The sequence below is a fragment of the Nycticebus coucang genome, chromosome 14, assembly GCF_027406575.1.
Source record: "Nycticebus coucang isolate mNycCou1 chromosome 14, mNycCou1.pri, whole genome shotgun sequence".
In the NCBI taxonomy this organism is placed as follows: Eukaryota; Metazoa; Chordata; class Mammalia; order Primates; family Lorisidae; genus Nycticebus; species Nycticebus coucang.
In genome coordinates this window covers 43405171-43424205 of record NC_069793.1, presented here as the reverse complement: position 1 = coordinate 43424205, position 19035 = coordinate 43405171, and the positions used below count along the sequence as shown (strand labels likewise).

The 19035-nt window shown below is 40.4% G+C and overlaps 1 protein-coding gene across 3 annotated transcripts in view; it reads left to right on the top strand.

Moving 5' to 3' along the window:
• Nucleotides 1–19035, top strand: part of NELL1 (neural EGFL like 1) — a 950583-nt gene that overhangs the window by 213682 nt on the left and 717866 nt on the right. For all 3 annotated transcript variants that reach the window (XM_053561806.1, XM_053561805.1, XM_053561807.1), the window contains 2 exons: nt 3198–3271; nt 11935–12034. In XM_053561806.1, coding sequence (XP_053417781.1) covers nt 3198–3271; nt 11935–12034 — 174 coding nt within the window. The remainder of the gene's footprint in view (nt 1–3197; nt 3272–11934; nt 12035–19035) is intronic.

Sequence of the window (19035 nt, the reverse complement as noted above, 5' to 3'; positions counted from 1 at the left end):
CAGCTAGACTGGCCTTTCAGAATTGTTCTGAGTTAGGACACAGGGCCAGTTTGACCATCTTCCTCAACCACCTTGGGAACAATGGCCCTCTGTAGCCCAGGATTAGTCCTAGATCACTGGTCAGTAGAGAGCTGTTGGTTGCCAGCTGTCCCTGCGGCTATAGGAATGTGTCCATTGGTCACACAGAGGGATCTGGGTAGTGAGCCACAGTATCCAGGGAAGGGTGGTTGAAAGGAAGGGGGTTAGACCAGTGGATCACTAACGATTCCTATATACTTTCTTTTCCTCTCCCCTCCCCTCCCCTCCCTGTATCCTCCGTCCTTTCCTTTCCCCTCCCCTTCCCCTCCCACCTCTTCTTTCCCCTCCCTTTTCCTCCCCTCCTATCTCTTCCTTTCCCCTCCTTTTTCCTTCTTTACCCTCTCCCCCCATTTTTCCCTTTCTTCTTCTTTTTTTAAAGTTTTAGATTCATACAAAGGTACATGTGATGAGGTTTTTTTTTTTTGCATTTGTTAGGAAAAGTCTGAGTTGTATTTGAGTCCTTCACCCAGGAGGTGTGTCATATACCCTTACATTGTACCTGTTAGGTGGAAGCTTACTGAGCCCCTTCCCTCTCCCCACTTCTTGAATTTAACTGTGGTTTTCTCTCATGCGGGCCTGTAGTTGTTTATCTACTATCTTCAAATTAGTATTGAGGACACGGGATGCTTATTTTTCCCTTCTTGAGATAATTTCATAAGAAGCATGTTCTTTAATTCCATCCAGGTAAATACAAAAGATGTAAAGTCTCCATCTTTTTTTATGGCTGAATAATATTGCATAGCATACATATACCACAGGTTATTAATCCGTTCATAGGTTGTCGAGCAATTGAGTTGTTTCTACCTCTTTGTGAATATGAATTGATCTACTGAATAAAAATTCAAGTGCAAATGTCCTTATGGTAAAATGATTGTTTTTCTTCTGGGTAGTTACCTGGGTAATGGGATTCCAGGGTCAAATGGAAGATCTACTTTTACCTCTTCGAGGATTCTCCATACTTCTTTCCAAAGAGGCTTTATTAGTTTGCAATTCTACCAGCAGCATCTAAGTGTTCCTTGCTCTCCACATCCCCACCATCATCTGCAGCTTTGGACTTTGTGATGTGGGCTATTCTCACTGGGGTTAGGTGATATCTCAAAGTGGTTTTGATTTGCATTTCTCTGATTGCTTAGAGACAATGAGCATTTTTTCATGTATTTGTTGGCTATTCCTCTGTCTTTCTGGGAGAAAGTTCTGTTCCTATCTCTTGTCCAGTGATTAATTGGATCGTTTGCTCTTTTCTTGTTGATTTGCTTGAGTTCTCTATAGATACTGGTTATTAGCCCTTTGTCATATTTGTAACATGAGAATATGTTCTCCTCTTTTGGCAGTTGTCAGTTTGCTTTGTTTATTGTGTGCTTAGCTATGCAGAAACTTTTAAGTTTGCTCAGGTCCCATTTGTTTATTTTTGGTGTTGATGCAATTGCCAATGGGGTCGTCTTCATAAAATCTTTCCCCGGGCCTATATTGTTAAGAGTTTTTACCATGTTTTCTTCTAGAGTTGTTATTGTTTTGTGTTTCAGATTTAAATCTTTTATTCAGTGTGAGTCAACTTTTGTAAGTGGTGAGAGGTGGAGGCATCGTTTCAATTTTTTTTTTTTTTTTTTTTATTGTTGGGGATTCATTGCGGGTACAATAAGCCAGTTACACTGATTGCAATTGTTAGGTAAAGTCCCTCTTGCAATCATGTCTTGCCCCCATAAAGTGTGACACACACTAAGGCCCCACCCCCCTCCCTCCATTCCTCTTTCTGCTTCCCCCCCATAACCTTAATTGTCATTAATTGTCCTCATATCAAAATTGAGTACATAGGATACCATGGAATACTATTCAGCCATTAAAAAAATGGAGACTTTACATCCTTTGTATTAACCTGGATGGAAGTGGAAGACATTATTCTTAGTAAAGCATCACAAGAATGGAGAAGCGTGAATCGTTTCAATTTTTTATATGTGGCTAACGAGTTCTCCTAGCACCATTTATTCAATAGGGACTCTTTTCCCCAGTGTATGCTTTTGTTTGGTTTATCAAAGATCAGATGGCGATATGAGGCTGGGTTCATCACTGGTTTTCTACTCTGTTCCATAGACTTGTGTCAATATACTTAAACTTTCCATGAGAATCAGAAGATTTAAGTGATTAGGAACCTGCTACATTTAATTATTTCAGTTTTAACAGATAGAAATAGAGACTCTGAAAAATGAGGTGGCTTTCTAATCCCAACAGTGAGTTCCAGGGGGAGATCTCTTAGAGCCACATGTCTTCCCTTCTGTTCCTCCTGACAGTTAAGGCTAGAAGGGTCCTCACCAGGGCAGGAGAGGGAGTCATCAGGTCTTTGTTTGCTCATTGCTCCTGAAGTGGCTGGAGAATTTGGTGGAGTCATATTAGAGTCCTATCAAATTGACATAGGCTGCACTTAAAAGAGAGTCAGCAAGTTAAGTCAAGGATTGAGTGTTAGTGGAATCCAAATTGAGCAGTAGGAGCTCCATTTGTGCTTCCCTTTGACATGTCCTATAGGCCTACTTCCACTCTGTGACCTCTCTGTTAGCCTCCTGAACTCACCTTTCCAAAAGCTGTCTCTCTAGTACATTGATCTAGCACTTTACTAGCTCGGCTTGTATTTGTCACTTGTCTCTTAGTGTCTTAGGAGCAGATAGGCTGAGGACTCCCACTTCCCATGATCACAAGGAAAAAGAAATGGCTTCCTTCTCCACTGTGGCTGAATGTCTATGAGTCCCCTTTCACATGGTCATCTGTTTTATAGCTGGAATATCTGAGTCAAAGCTACTGCTGCTCCATGGTGATAGCGACCAATTCTTCCTTATTTTAACTTCTTATAACATCGGTTCATTCTCTAGTTCCTTTGGTAACTGTGACATTGAAATAATTGTATGTCCTTGCTGTGCAGTCAGGGCAAACACAATCAAGTGAGGCCTGCCTGAGGGATCAAGGGTCATCCTGTGCACATTTCCCATGTCTTAACATTAGACAAAGAGATTTGTACTACTTTGCAGAAGAGTGTCTGGGTTTCTATGGTATCAGTTGGAGATGGAATGCACCTCTGAGGTCATTTTGTTGCACAGCATGACTGTCTGACCCATTTTTCTATTTTATTACAGCAAAATGTATCTATGGAGGAAAAGTTCTTGCAGAGGGCCAGCGGATTTTAACCAAGAGTTGTCGAGAATGCCGAGTAAGTTTTAATCTTATGATTCCTATCACTTCTGGAAAATGATTAAATAGATGTATGGGCTTTATATAGGGCTCTTGAATGGGATGTGTTGGCCTGGTTGGGTCCCCAAGGAGCAGACCCTTCTGTGATGGGCTGGAGTACAGGATTGGGAGGACACAGCCATTGTCATTTTTGGGGTTAGCTTGTGATCAACTGTGGTGTAGGTAGCTTTGGAAGAAACTAGCAAGGGAAGGGTATGAGAAGGAACAGAGAGCTGGCAGTTGCTGTGAGAAAGGGAGGTTGGTGAGTGATGCTTGGAAAGGGTTTTAAATTGGTCTTAGGGAAATAAGCCAGTGCTAAATGGCTGATATGATGCTAGAAAATGCCTCTGTCTCCTGCCTACCCCACTCCCATGTACTATTTGAAATAAGATGTATAGAACCGTAGATCTCCTTTAATAATCACTCAACAAACATACATTAAGTAAATTCTATATACCAGCATTGTACTGGATTCTGGTATTCAACAGTGAGCAAAACAAAGTCTCTGTAATGAACTTGCAATCTGGGGAGGGAGACAGACAGTATGGAAACAAACAGATTTCCATATATGATATAATGCCAAGTTCTATAAACAATATGAAGTAGGGTGAAGGAATAGAGAGTTTTGGGGTGGGCATGAGTCATCTGGGAAGGCTTTTCTGAGGACTTAATTTTAGAACAAAGCCCTAGTTAATGTGCGGAACCAGCCAGGCAGGTATCTGGGTAGGTACTTACTTGACCAACAATTGTTTCCTGGGTGGATGAAGGTGAAGGCACATCCTATGCAAAAACAAAACAAACAAACAAAAAACAGTACCACCATCCATAGAAATATTTATAAATGCCTAGAGCCATAAACAAGGTTGATCTTCTTTAGGGGACTCTAAAGACTTTGACCTGGCTGAAATTTTAGGGTTTGTGGGGGAGAATGATGAGAAATGAAGCTGGAAAGAGAGACAAGGTGAGAAAGGACCAATTTTGACTTGATCTTGATGGAGCTGAGAATTCATTGATGGTGTCTGCTTGTGGGTGTTATGAGTTGCTTTGCAATTTCAAAGGTAATTGTGATTATAGTGCAGGGGATGATTGAAGAAGCACTAGGTTAATTTGAATAATTGCAAATAAGAAATGATGAGGTCTTGACCTAAGACAGTGACAATGAAGATAGAGAGGGAACAGATGAGAGAGCTATTTAGAAAATAGACCTGAAAGGGCTTGGTGAGTGATTGAGCTTAGGGGAGGCTCCTACAAGGGGGAAGAGGAACCTCAATGACCTCCAGGTTTTTGGTGTAGTCACGGGGAATACGAGGTTCTATTTTTGGTTGTGAGTAGCAGAAACCTTCTCTGTCTAGTGTAGACAAAAGTGATTTTATTGGAAGGATACTGAGAGGCTCACAGAATCTCTGAAAGGCCATAAGATAGTCCCAGAAGTTAGGAAGCAGGAACTGTAGCCATGGGTTAGCAGGGAGAAATCTGGTAGGCACATCTCTGCTGTGATGAACACTTGTAGTCATTTCTACTATTCTTGAGCCACTTACACAATATTTAAAATTTGGGGAGTGGGCATATGGTTAGCAAAGTTTGAGGCATATCTCCAATCCCTGATTGCTTAGGATGAGGAAGCATTTGTCCCTTTCAGCCTCTGTGTGAGGAGCCAGCCACCTGGAATTACCATCCTCCAAAGATTGTATGCAATGGAGAAACCATTCCCCAAGAGGAAACTGTGGTGCCCACAGGAAGGGAGGCTGAATCATGAGAAACCAAAAGGATAAATGCACCCTTCATAGGGTGGTGATATTGCACTTCATGGGGCAGGAGAAAAGACATAGTTTGTGGGTGAGGAGCAAGTGGAAAGCAGATGGATCCAGTTTTAGTATGTTTGATAGTATTTGACTATCCATTGCTGTGAAACACTCTCCTGGCCAGGCATGGTGGCAATACCTGCAATCTTAGCATTCTAGGAGGCTAAGGCAGGAGGCCAGGAGTTTGAGACCAGCTTAAGCAAGAAAGAGATCCCATCTCTACAAAAAAAAAATAGAAAAATTAGCTAGTCACGGTAGTGTGTACTTATAGTCCCAGCTACTCAGGAGGCTGAGGCAGGAGGATCGGTTGAGCCCAGGAGTTTGAGGTTGCTGTGAGTTACGATGACACTACTGCACTCTAGGAAGGGTGATGGAGGGCACACTGATAAAAAAGAAAACAACACAACACAAAACAAACAAACACTTCCCTAAAACTTAATGGCAAAAAAAAAAAAAATACCTAATAACCTGCTATGGTTGTGTGGGTCGAATGGGCTCAGCTGGGTGGTTCTCACCTGGAGTCTCACATGCAATGGCAATCTAATGACTTCTGAAGCCTAGAATCCTATGAAGACTTGATGCAGCTGAGTGTCCAAGACAGCTTCTTTGCACACATGTCTAGCACCTCGACTAAGATGAATAGAACAGAGATTTCTCTCCATGTCTCTGGCTGTGTTTGTCTCTGTCTGTCTCTTTTTCTTTCTTTCTTTTCTCTGCAGCTTGTAGACATGTCTACCTTGGGCTTCCTTACCTGGTGATCTTAGGGCTTTCTCACACAGGGGCTGGCTTCTCCTGGAACAACGCCTCCAAAAGGCAAGGGTGGATCCACTAACATTTATAACCTAGTCTCAGAAGCCACGTGGTATCAGTTCCTCTGTATTCTACTGATTATACAGACCCAGGCCAGATTTATGGTAGAGAAGGACAATGCAAGGGCAAGGATTCCAGGAGGCATGATTCGTTAGGGAAACAGGCAACTTTCCAGACCAGCTACCATGAGACTTTGCAATATAATTTTCTGCTGCAGAACACCCCTTTGCCTCCCCATCTCTCCACATACCATGAGAGGATTTACTATCCCACAAGGTTAGTGGGGATTCCCTGGATGTAAAATGTTAGAAATCAGAGCATCCCTTTCATTGGGTGAAAATCTCCCTTCCCGTACCTTCTACCAGTGGCCTTACTTTGTTGTCTGTAGGATAAAAGGGTGAGTCCACTTATTCTTGCAATATAGCACTGTGATGGAAAGTCAAAATCTGAGTCAGATGGATCTGGGTTTAAATCCTGAAATTTTACCTCATTGTTAGTACAGAACTCCCTGTGTCCTTTTCCCTTATGGTGGTGGTTCTCAACCTGTGGTTTGCGACCCTTTTGGACTGTATTAAAGGTTCGTGGCATTAGGAAGGGTGAGAACCACTGCCTTATGGGGTTCTAGCAAGAACTGAGCTGGAGGTATTATTTTAGATCAGGAAGCCAAATGGAGCCTTCTGGAATGTGTGGTGTTTTCTCTATCCCCATGGGAGCCAGGGCAATAGAAGGAAAGATAACTACAGGCTAACTACCAGCCCCAGAGGAATGTAGATGAGGCTGAGTTCAGGAAGGACACGTCTGGGTGGGGCCTGTGCTGAACTGCCTCCCCAAACTTTCCTTCCCTGCCTGGAACTAGCCGGGAACCACTAGGGAAAATAGTAACCTCACTTCTCTGTCTAATCCAGGTTCCTAGATGGCAGAACCCGAGGCCTGGGCTTTTGTGTTGATGCTTTATTTATTCTTTGGTGGGAGTGGAGGTACAGAAGAGGGGGAGAGGTAATGTCCTAGGAATGCAAGCGGGAGGCACAGACAGAGGGAAGGAAGGAAGGAAGGGCAGCAGAGCAAGTGTAAGGGGGTGTGTTGCAGAGCAGCCACAGCCCCACAACACAGCACAGCTGGTTTTGTGAGGCATCTCCAGAGAACCTCACTGACTGGAAGCACTCTTTCACATAGAGACACACACACACACACACACATTTTAATTAATTTAATTTTTTTTGAGACAGGGTCATGCTCTGCCAGGTTAGGATGCAGTGGCTTCATCATAGAGCACAGCAACCTTAACCTCCTGTCCTCAAATGATCTTCCTTCTTTGCCTTCCTAACTATCTGTGGGACTATAGGTACATGCTACCACATCTGGCTAATTTTTCCCCAGACAGGTTCTCACTATGTTGCCCAGGCTGGTCTTGAACTCCTGGCCTCAAGTGATCCTCCTGCCTTGGCCTCCCAAAGGGCTGATGATACAGGTGGGAGCCACTGCACCTGGTCGTAGACCATCTTTGCAAATGTTTTTATTACATTATTTCATTTTCTTTGAATTGTATCTCTGGGGAAAAGAAAGGAAGACATTTTTAAAAGATTGAAGAGAATGAGGTATTTAGAGACCTGCAGAAGCTCTGGAGGAGATACCATTACATCTTGGATTTAGTTCTTTATGTGGGGCCAAGGAAGAAAGGCTCTTTCCTTCAGTCTGTCTCTCATTGGCCAGAATCTACGCCAGGGATTAACTCCATGAACTTCCTTGTTGTGTCTCCTATCCGTTCCCTCTTGGCTGCTACGGAATTCCAGAGATTCACTTCTAGAGGAGGAAAAATGCTTGCTTTTCTCTCCCACTTCAGGAAAAGCAGGCATGATGAAAAGCAGTTTTGTCCACTCTGCTGATGACCCCAGAACTGGCCACGCGTATGTCACTTAGAACTAGTGCCTGCCTTTACATTCTGAGTGGGTCACTCTAGCAAGGGTCCCCTCTATGACTTGATCCCCTTCCTCATGAGAGAGGATCAGGGCAGATACCCTGAGGGAGAAGTGCAGATGATACCGGCATGGTTTTGAGGGCCAGTTTATGTAACTAGTACCTGCCACTGTTGTTGGCACACCATAGTTGCTCTGCGCACTTGGACCCTTCTTTTACTCTTTGTGTTTTTACAATTTATAAAGAAGTTGGGGCAGATGGGTTATTCCTTTTGTGCAGTGATGTGTACATGCACGTGTGTGTGTGTGTGAATGATTTTATCTTCTTAAAAAAATCACATTTTTCACTTATTGTCCTTCTATAGTTACTTAAAAAATAGTCACTTTGTGCACAGAGAGAAGGGTATTGACAATAATATTTAGTGTTCCTTGAGCACTCTTTAAAACATTTCAATGTGTTGCATAATTGAAGCCTCATAGTAATCTTGTGAGGGTGACACTGTTCAGATGTGGACACTGAAACACAGGAGAACAAGGCCCTCTAGCTAATGAGTGATCTTGGACTGGAACTTGCGCAGTCTGGCTCCCCAGCCTCCCCTTAGCTTCTGTCTCCACTGCCATTCCTACTGCTATTAAGCTTATTCAGAAATGATTCTCACTTCTGAATTTTAAAGGGGGTAGATTCAGAAGGATAGAAGGAGCACTTTTCAGTCTGAGAATGCCAAATGGGTGAAGCTATGGCCTAGTGATTTCCTTGATAAGGGGTACATTTATAAAAGACCATAGAAGAGCTTTGGGACACATTTGACAGGTACTGTCAGCAGGGACAGAGGGTGGGAGGTGGAGGATACAAGGGCCTCTGCTTTCTCCCAGTAGCCTTTCTCAGATTTAAGTCCTGTGGAATCTGTTCCATGTAATAAATTGCACTTTTCAATTAGGCCTCTGAAATGATCCCAAGGGGGTACTATTTTTGGGAGAACCAAGGAAATAATTGCACTAATAATTTTCTGTATTCTATAGTTCAGATTGAGGTGCTCAGCAGACAAAAGGGTGCCTGGAGATCTTCCCTTGTCCTAGGATCACTGGAAAACTTTAGCAACATCAGTTAGACAAAAAACAAACTCTTTTTCAAACATTTTTACCAAATGTTTCCAGAGGTTTAACATATTGTTTTGGAAAAATCAAGATGAATGAATGCTCTTAGCAGTCTTTTTAATTTTGTCCAATTGGTGTGTTTTCTTTATTCCAAAAACTTTTTTTTACCTGAGGATGTGAGTTTATATGTTACTGGAAATTCAGATTGATGCACAGTGATTAATACAGAACTTGAAAATGTTTATTTTTTGACCAATGACACAGAGTTAGTCACTCTGAATGGGAAAGAATGGAAGTATTATATTTTCCCACCAACACAGAGCTCCAGGGGTCATAAAATAACAGATCGTAATCAGGAATACTTAAAAATGTTAATTGTCTGATACTTAGTAGTAGAGATAGTTTTGAATATAAGGTTAAAAAAAAAAATTTGTACCTGATTATGTAGCTGGACTAAATGGGGTTGGTGGCATTTAGGCAATAATAATCACAATTCATAATATTGTGAAATTCATGTAGAAGTGTTTGTCTCTAAAAAACATTTGGAATTATGATCTTTCTCATTAAATATGTTAAAGGTTGATTAGAATTGTTAACTGACTTAATCAGCAGTCAAAGTGAGCCCTTTTTATAAAAAGAGAACCTTTCCTGAGTGATTATTAAAAAAAAAATCTTTTGTTGCGTTTTTACTAGTGTTTTTGTTACAAAAGCAAATACATGCTCACCATATAAAACTGGGACTAAGAAAGAAAAAGAAGGAAGAAAATGGAAAGTGCCCCAGAATCTTACCACCTGGAGATAATCCGTTTTGACAGTTTGTTTTTGACAGCAAGAGTGAAATTTATCTTAATCTTCTTAGTTTGGGCTCACCCAGAAGCAGATCTGAGCTAAGGATTTCAGTACAAGTGATTTGTTAGGGCAGGGCTCCCAGGAGAAAGCACTAAGCGTGGGGTGGGCTGGGGGTGCCAGATGGAGAAGGGGAAGAAGCAAAGTGAAGGTGCAATTTTAGAGGAAAGGTCAGACATACCCTGACCCCACCAGGGGTTCTGGACCATTACTTTTCCTCTAGAGATTGTTCCTGCTTGAAGTGAAGAGCATCCTGCACCATTCAGCCATTGACTTTGGGGCATGAGCAACTTGAACTAACTTCTGGCTTTCTGCATAGGCAAAACGGCTCTATGCCCAAGGGCAGCCCTCTGCAGTGACAGAGGTGAGCCATTAGCATCAAAGCCTTTAGAAAGTTGGGGGCAGGGGGACATTGAACTCATGAAAGAGATTGAACAGGGCCAGGCACTCTTATTTATGCCAGGGAGTGGTCCATCACGAATAAATGTATTAATATTGAATGGTAGACTGAGAGGCAACAATGGCAATCCAGCCTTGTGTTCGCCTTTACTTTTAGTGGCTGACAGTAAAGTTACTCTTGTCCATTGATCTGTAGTAATTGGTTTGAGTCCCTGGTTTAGAAACTAAAGCACATCAGGTGTGGGCACTAGACGTAGGGCTTCTGCTAACTCTTGAGGCTAGATGCGGCCCAGCCTGCCTTGGCCTGAGAAGTGAGAATGGGATATAGCAGCAAGGTGGGATAGGAGTGAGCAGCAGGATCAATTTTCAGATCTTAGGGCAGGTTCTAAGATACCCAGGATAAGAGAAGGAGCTAGCGTGGGTAAATAAAGAGCAGAGGAGAAGAAAAGGCCAGGGGCAGAATGCCAGAGGCTTGACTCTCAGGGCTGGAAATTCTGAGAAAGGAGGTCATGGTGCAGATAATCCAAAAGAGGAGTAGTTGGAAGTTTATATTTGACATTAAAGTTGTGTTTTGGTTCATATTCAAGAATGACTGCCCAATATAGTGGGAGATCTTGCCAAACTAGAGAACTTGGGGCACTGGAATGACAGTCCTCTGGAGCTGGAAAACTCACTGTCTCCTGCACCCCTCTGGGTTGTGTGGCTTCTTCCTTCTTGCCCACCTGTGTGGGAAACTCCTTTTTGGCTTTAAATGCAACTTCCCTTCTTAAGCTCCCTTCTTAGTTGACTTAAACATCTCCTTAAGAATGAGAGAGAAAAGCTAAATGTTTTAGATAGAAAATAAGAGACTCTAAAACCTTTTTTAAAAGATGATAATGAGTGGGCCAATTTTTAAAAATTAGCATAAAACTAAACACAGATGCTAGCAATGTCAACAAAGAGGACCTTAGATGAAGTGAGGGCATAGAGATTCGCCTTATGAATATTTAACATTTTATTGTATGTGACTTTATTTATATCTGGGGAAAATCTACTGCTCTTCTAGCTCACCCTCCTTCATTTCATTTGGACTCACCTGGAAACTTTGGCTCTTGTCTGTTTCCTCTGCCAGGAAAGTCACTTCTTCCTTTATTCCATTATTCAAATTCCCTCAAACATGGCATCTTCGTAAGTTCTCACCTGGACAGAATTAATTATTATCTTGTGACATGTTATAATCCCTTTAAGAGAACACAGTTTTAGGACTTACTGAACTATTATTATGGTTTGTGGTTTAAGAGGTTTATTTTCCTTCCCCTCCATCCAAACTGTGAGCTCATCAAGAACGTAAAGAGATGTGTTCTTAATCTTTGGGTTCATTATGCCTGTTATCCAGGGGAGGGCTGGAACTGCCTCACATAAGCTCATTGTATGTAACTTCTCAACTTTGCTTTCAGTAAAATCATGTTGGTAGCTCAAATTCAGACATCAGTAATGTATTTACACCACAGAAATCAGTAAATATTACAAATGTTTGAATGGTTATCAGTACATCACTGGCAACTTCCTTCTGCTCCACAGAAGAGACTTAAGAACTGTTGAAATTGTGGCAAATTTATCTTTTCTTCCAGGAGTCTCATTTGGTTAATTTGTGACAGTATCATTTTTAGTGAAATTCCTGGGAATGTTAATTATTTTACATTGTTATCACTGTAGACTATTAACAAAGAACTTGATGAGCTTGTATCATTGACTAAAAATACAAACATCTTTTTGTCTCCTTAATATTTGGTGTCCAGGGTGGCGTTTTAGTAAAAATTACAGAAATGTGCCCTCCTTTGAACTGCTCAGAAAAGGATCACATTCTGCCGGAGAATCAATGCTGCAGCGTCTGTAGAGGTAAGGGTGTGCTGTGCCTGGGGTGGGGCTTGGGGTGGCCTTGGGGGGTTTTAGGAACAGTGCCGTGATCATAACATGAGTCTAAAACTCTGCTCTGTTAGAAACTTGCGTATCCTACTTACCTCTCTCAGTCATAGTCTCCACAATTGTAAATTGAGGATAATAATAGTATCTACTTCATAATACTGCTGTGAAGATTAAACAGGATAATGTGGAAACACCTAGCATCATGCCTAGCATGTGATAAACGTTCCATAAGTGATACTTCCTGTAATGATGCTAATGGTAGTTCCTATAATAATAATAACCATTACCATCATTATTCCATTTTTCTCCTGAGTGGGATTAAGAAGCATTCTTTCTCAGCCCTGTATGTGGCCCAGTTCCTATCTCTGATGGAGAATAACTTGCCGTGAATTCTTACTCATAGGTTAGAATCAGATGCAACTTTTTAATTTCCTGTAAGAAAAAAAAATGTTTCAAGTAAGTGACAACTGATTACTAATTGTTTCTTAGGCAGAAATTGGTTTAATTCTGCTTCCTGGGGTTCTCTTCATCCCTAAATTTATTCTTTTTTAAAATTTTTATTTCTATTTTTATAAGTAATGTATAATATTGGCATATGTTTTGGAGTTATATATATATACAATATTTTGATACATGTATATTATGTGTAATGATCAAATCAGGGTAATGTCACTTTAAACATTTATCTTTTCGTTATGTTAGGAACATTACAATAATTCTCTTTTAGCTATTTTAAAATATGCAATAAACTATTATTCAACATAATTTTCCTACTGTACCATTAAATACTAGATCTTATTCCTTATATCTGCTTGTCTTTTTTTTTAACCCACTGTCTGCCCCTTCCCCCCTTCCTTTCCCAGTTTCCTAAATTTATTTCTTCAAAGCCTAACTTGATTATCAATTTCTCTTTGAAACTTCTTACCTAGGCAGAATTAAATGGATTAGGAGAACCTAGAGTTTATACAAAATATTAAAAAAATAAATCCAGTTAAACTTACAGCTGTTATTTTGGAACTATACCTGCCATAAATACTCTCAAATACCTAGTCAATAAGTTGTATCCTTTTTGGCTAAGCTTTGGTGCTTTCAGAGGTAAGGAGGACATAGCAGTGTAGCAGTTTAATTCAGGTAACCTTATATTTAATTTTTAAAATATTTTCTCTAGTACAAAGACTGGCCACAGTTTTTTCATGAAGGGCTACATAGTAAATGTTTTAGGCTTTGTGTACCAGACTAGTCATGTCTGCTGTTAGCACAAAAGCCACATAGGTCATAGGTGTGTGAATGGATGCGGCTGTGTTCCAATGTGTCAAATGGTCTATGAAACTAGTGTATGGTGCCCCATGATCACATTAATGTACACAGCTATGATTTAATAAAACAAACAAACAAACAACAAAACAAAAAACTTTATTTACAAGGACAGGTGGCAGCCTGGAATTTGCTTACTCCTTCCTATAGTGCCTTCTGATGTATAAAATATTGTATACTTTATCATAGTGTGTTTTCAGCTTTTCTCCCTGTATTTGTTCATGAATGAGAGATACTTTGATAAAATTTTTAGAAAAACTGATTATGCTGATAGTCAAGAATGTCTCTGAGAATCAATGACATGTTAATCACAGCATCAGAATGTCTACCCTGATTTATTTGCTTTCATGACTATAAGCCTCTTTGCAGCTGGGATGCTTTAGAAATAGCTGAAGATTGAGTGGAATTTTCAGAGGGATGTGTTTATTGGTAACTGACAGGGTGGTCAGGTTGGTCTTACAATTTAATGCAAAATCCATTTTGTTGAATTGCCAACTGGGACTCAGTTTATGCAAATACTTTCTGATTTATGGTTTCATTAGAGCAGAGTCATTGATTAGGCCACAGAAATTCAAGAGGGATTTCATTGCTCTGATGCAATTCACAATAGAACAGGTGCCACTGCTTCAATTAGCACTTGTCTAGAATGCATGTCCTTCTTTGCCAATGAAGATGCTGAGAGATGAGATATCTCATTGAAAACAGACTTCTGCAGTATTTCGATTGCTAGAAATCTGCTGGCTTCTCTCAAACCTGCCTCCCACAGAGGAGAGTGGGAGGCAGGAGGAATAAGACTTCATGGATTTGATCCTAGTTGGGGCCCATCTGTGAAACTGGAGGTTTTCCTCTTCATACCTGTTTGTTTCTTAGCTGGGAAAATACTAGCTCTTTTATTTGGAAGCTGATAGAGTTCTTTGGAGGTGGGTGTATGAGAAAGTTATTTTATGCTGTTTGACAACTTTACATTTTGACATGAACCACCAGCACGTGCCTTCAGAAAAGAGCTGATGGGGAGAGACTTTTTATGGGATTGGGTGAGTTAAACCATTTGAATTCCTTGTTTGTGACTCTTACCTTATAGTAAGACTCTAGAATGAAGGGAGCATTACTGTGGACTAAGGCCCTTGGCAGCCCCGTTTACAGTCATTTCCTCCTTCCTCTTTGTTGACACACAGCAGAGGGAACTCTGAAAATCCAGCCTGTTTGTTCCCTTGCTTGGGCCTGTTCTGCAAGTCAAGCAATCAGAAACTGACAGGCAGTGGGGTATCTCTGTCTCATGAAACCCTACAATTTAAGTGACAATTAATAAAAAAATCAATTCAGATAAGCTCAGAGCTCAATTGTCTTGAACTATGTGCTCTCTGTGAATTTCCTCCAAATGTATTCATTCCTATTCCTTCCTTCATTTCTCAAGAGTCTCTTTAAGTAACATAATGTGGTTTCTTACAAGTTTGTAAGAAATGCTTTCCCTCTTTAACTTCTATTTGTGTTTCACCTTTCCCTCTGCATTCACGTTTTCTGAGTAGCGTGGTGCATGAAGAGGAGGGGATTGGACAGTTACTGTTCTAGCACGACTGGGAAAGCCCAATGAACTTCATCTAAAGCAAGTTATTTGAGAGTCAGAGTGCAGCAGCCTAGCTGAGCACATATAGATTTCCTTGTGTTTCCAGCAGGTGCAAACCCCTGGAGTATCTGTTCACTAGAGGTAACTGGGTCACAGCCCTGTGGAGCTAACAGTGACTGGGTGTGACAAAGGTGCAAGGTGGTGAAGGAGGCATCAAACTTCCCAGACTAATCTATTTGCTGGGTGGGTCCTCCTGACTTCACGGAGCTCTGGAGCAAGTCATATCTGAGTTGTCACCAGACCCCTGTGATCGAGTTGCCAGAGACCTTTTAAACTCTCCCACCTGAGACAATTGATTTGGACCTTTTGAACTGAGTCAGTTGCCCAAGGACTATTCAAGTGGTGCCCTGGGTGTGTGGTTGTAGGAAGGTTTGATTTTTCTTTTCCAATTGTTGCCTGTGGGGGCAAAGGTGACTTAATTCCTGGTATTTCTCCACAGCTGAGACTTCAACCCAGAGTAACTATTTCACTAGGGTTGGACAGAGACCAGCTGAAAATAAGACAGAACCACTTAGCCCCACCACACCAAACAGGTCCCCAGTTTCTCAGGCCATAGCATTGTACGGGTCCTCAACAAAGCTCCAGGGGAAAAATCAAGTGGTGTAAAATAATCATGGGGTGGAATCAGAAGAAAAACTCTGGTAACATGAATAACCAGAATAGATCAACCCCCCTCCCCCAAGGAAAGATATGGCAGATGTAACTGAAGATCCCATTCATAAACAGCTGGCTGAGATGTCAGAAATAGAATTCAGAATTTGGATCAAACAAGATTAATAGAATGGAGGAAAATTTGGAATTAGAAATTCGAGGAGCAATTCGAAAGTCGGATTTAGAAATTCGAGGAGAAATTCAAAAGTTGTCTCAAGAATTTAACGAATTTAGAGACAAAACCACCAAAGATTTTGATGCACTGAAGCAAGATTTGCAGCCCGCAAAGATCTGAAAAATACAGTAGAATCCCTCAGTAACAGAGTGGAGCAAGCAGAAGAAAGGATTTCTGACATGGAGGACACAGCCTTTGAAAGCTCCCAAACTCTCAAAGAGGAAGAGAAATGAAGAGCAAAAACAGATCATTCTCTCAGAGAGCTCTGGGATAATTCGAAGAAGGCTAATATCCGCCTCATTGCAATCCCTGAAAATGATGAAGTGGCCTCGCAAGGCACAGAGGCCCTTCTCCATGAAATTATGAAAGAGAATTTTCCAGACATGCCAAGAGATTCTGAAATTCAGATAGCAGACAGTTTCAGAACCCCAGCATGACTCAATCCCGATAAGACATCCCCCAGGCATATCATAATTAACTTCACTAAAGTTAATATGAATGAGAAAATTCTGAAAGCAGCCAGACGTAAGAAATCCATTACCTATGAAAGGAAGAATATTAGAATGACTGCAGATCTCTCTGCTGAAACTTTTCAAGCCAGAAGAGGGTGGTCATTGACTTTTAATCTCCCAAAGCAAAATAACTTTCAACCCTGGATCCTGTATCCAGCTAAACTGAGTTTCATTTATGATGGAGAAATTAAATACTTTAATAACATTCATATGTTGAAGAAATTTGCCATAACCAAACCAGCTCTTCAGGGTATTCTCAGACCTATCCTCCATAATGACCATCCCAATCCTCTACCACAAAAGTAAACTCACTCAGAAACTTTTGATAAAACTTCAACTTCCACAGTGGCGAAAGGATTAAAAATGTCCACTGGACTTTCGCAAAACTTGATACACAAAATTTTACCAGACCTATCAATATTCTCCATTAATGTGAAAGGCTTAAACTGTCCTCTAAAGAGGCACAGGTTAGCTGACTGGATACAAAAACTCAGGCCAGATATTTGCTGCATACAAGAGTCACATCTTACCTTAAAAGATAAATATAGACTCAGGGTGAAAGGATGGTCGTCCATATTTCAAGCAAATGGTTATCAGAAAAAAGCAGGTGTTGCAATTCTATTTGAAGACCTAATAGACTTTAAACCAACAAAAGTAAGGAAGTATAAGAACGGTCACTTCATATTTGTTAAGAGTAATACTCAATATGATGAGATTTCAATTATTAATATTTATGCACCCAACCAGAATGTGCCTCAATGTATAAGAGAAACTCTAACAGACATGAGCAACTTGATTTCCTCCAGCTCCATAATAGTCGGAGATTTTAACACTTCTTTGGCAGTTTTGGATAGATCCTCAAAGAAGAAGCTGAGCAAAGAAATTTTAGATTTAAACCTAACCGTCCAACATTTGGATTTAGCAGACATCTACAGAACATTTCATCCCAACAAAACTGAATACACATACTTCTCATCAGCCCACAGAACATACTCTAAAATCAATCACCTCTTAGATCACAAGTCTAACCTCAGTAAATTTAAAGGAATAGAAATTATTCTTTGCATCTTCTCGGACCACCATGGAATAAAAGTTGAACTCAGTAACAACAGGAATATGCATACACTTACAAAAACATGGAAGTTAAATAACCTTATGCTGAATGATAGCTGGGTCAGAGATGAGATTAAGAAGGAAATTGCCAAATTTCTGGAACAAAACGACAATGAAGACATGAGTTATCAGAACCTCTGGGATACCACAAAGGCAGTCCTAAGAGGGAAATTTATAGCACTGCAAGCCTTCCTCAAGAGAACAGAAAGAGAGGAAGTTAACAACTGAATGGGACATCTCAAGCAATTGGAAAAGGAAGAACATTCCAACCCCAAACCCAGTAGAAGAAAAGAAATAACCAAAATTAGAGCAGAATTAAATGAAATTGAAAAGAAAAGAATTATACAACAGATCAGTAAATCAAAAAGTTGGTTTTTTGAAAAGGTCAATAAAATAGATAAACCTTTGGCTAACTTAACCAGGAATAAAGAGTAAAATCTCTAACCTCATCAATCAGATAAAAAAACAAACAAACAAAAAAATAAAGCAAGTTATTCAGTTCTTCTCCCCCCATCCTTCTTCCCCCACTCTGAGGCAGAAAGTAATGGGAAGGTGAGAAACCCTCAATGTCTATGTAAAGTAATTTTCATGCTGCATAGAGAAAGGCTGCACCATTTGCTCTGTGGACTGAGATTGTCCACAGACTCGCAGAAGAGGTGGGACACCGATGAGCTGAAATGTGTATTTCAGCATGAGCACGGTGGTGTGATGCAGCTATATGGCTTCTGCCACCCTGATGTTATTGATTCCAGAAAACAAAGTGGCTGTTGGCTTTCAATACTTGCACGGACGGCCTGTCCATGTCCATATTTATCATCTCTCTCGGGCTGTGACTGTCAGGTCATTAGTCTGAGGGTAATCACCCCATGAAAGTGTTATTCCTCTGTGTCTAAGTGAAAACCTTTCTCGTGCCTCCCTGGGGAATTTGAAGTTGTCTGAGGTTTGTTCTCAATAGGACTCTGATGAGCTGCCTTTCCTGGGGAGGCTTAGACTAAGAATTTGAGAAAACTGCCCAAAAGTAGTTTTTGCTTCCTAACCCCAATTGGCTAATTATATAGCGATATTATATATTAATATATGTTATTGAAATAACATATACAGGTGTAGATAATATATATCTATTATATTAGATAATAGATAATATATAATAGATAGAAAATCTTGTATTTTCTATCATATATAATGTAAAATAATACATAATATAATTATATATGATAGAAAATACAAGATTTTTTCCAATCTTTTTTATATAACATTTGTCTTAATGCTCACATTTTATGGATTTATTCTTACATGAAGGAGACAAGATGGGGTGAAGTACATTCTTGCCATGTAGAATCTTCCTGTCATTGTCATTGTTTTGTCAGTGACTGTGAATGATGTCATTTTCAGTACCAGCTGGTAAGCTGTAATACTTTGTATATAAAATAAAGTTAAAACCCATTTTGCTGCATTGTTTCCTCAAATTATAGTTGGTTAGTTTGCTTATGAAGTTAATTAATTTTACAGAATCTAGACATTTTCTTCTATGATTACCACTGTTCCTTTCATTGACTGATCAAGATGAGCGATGTGAGCTTTACAT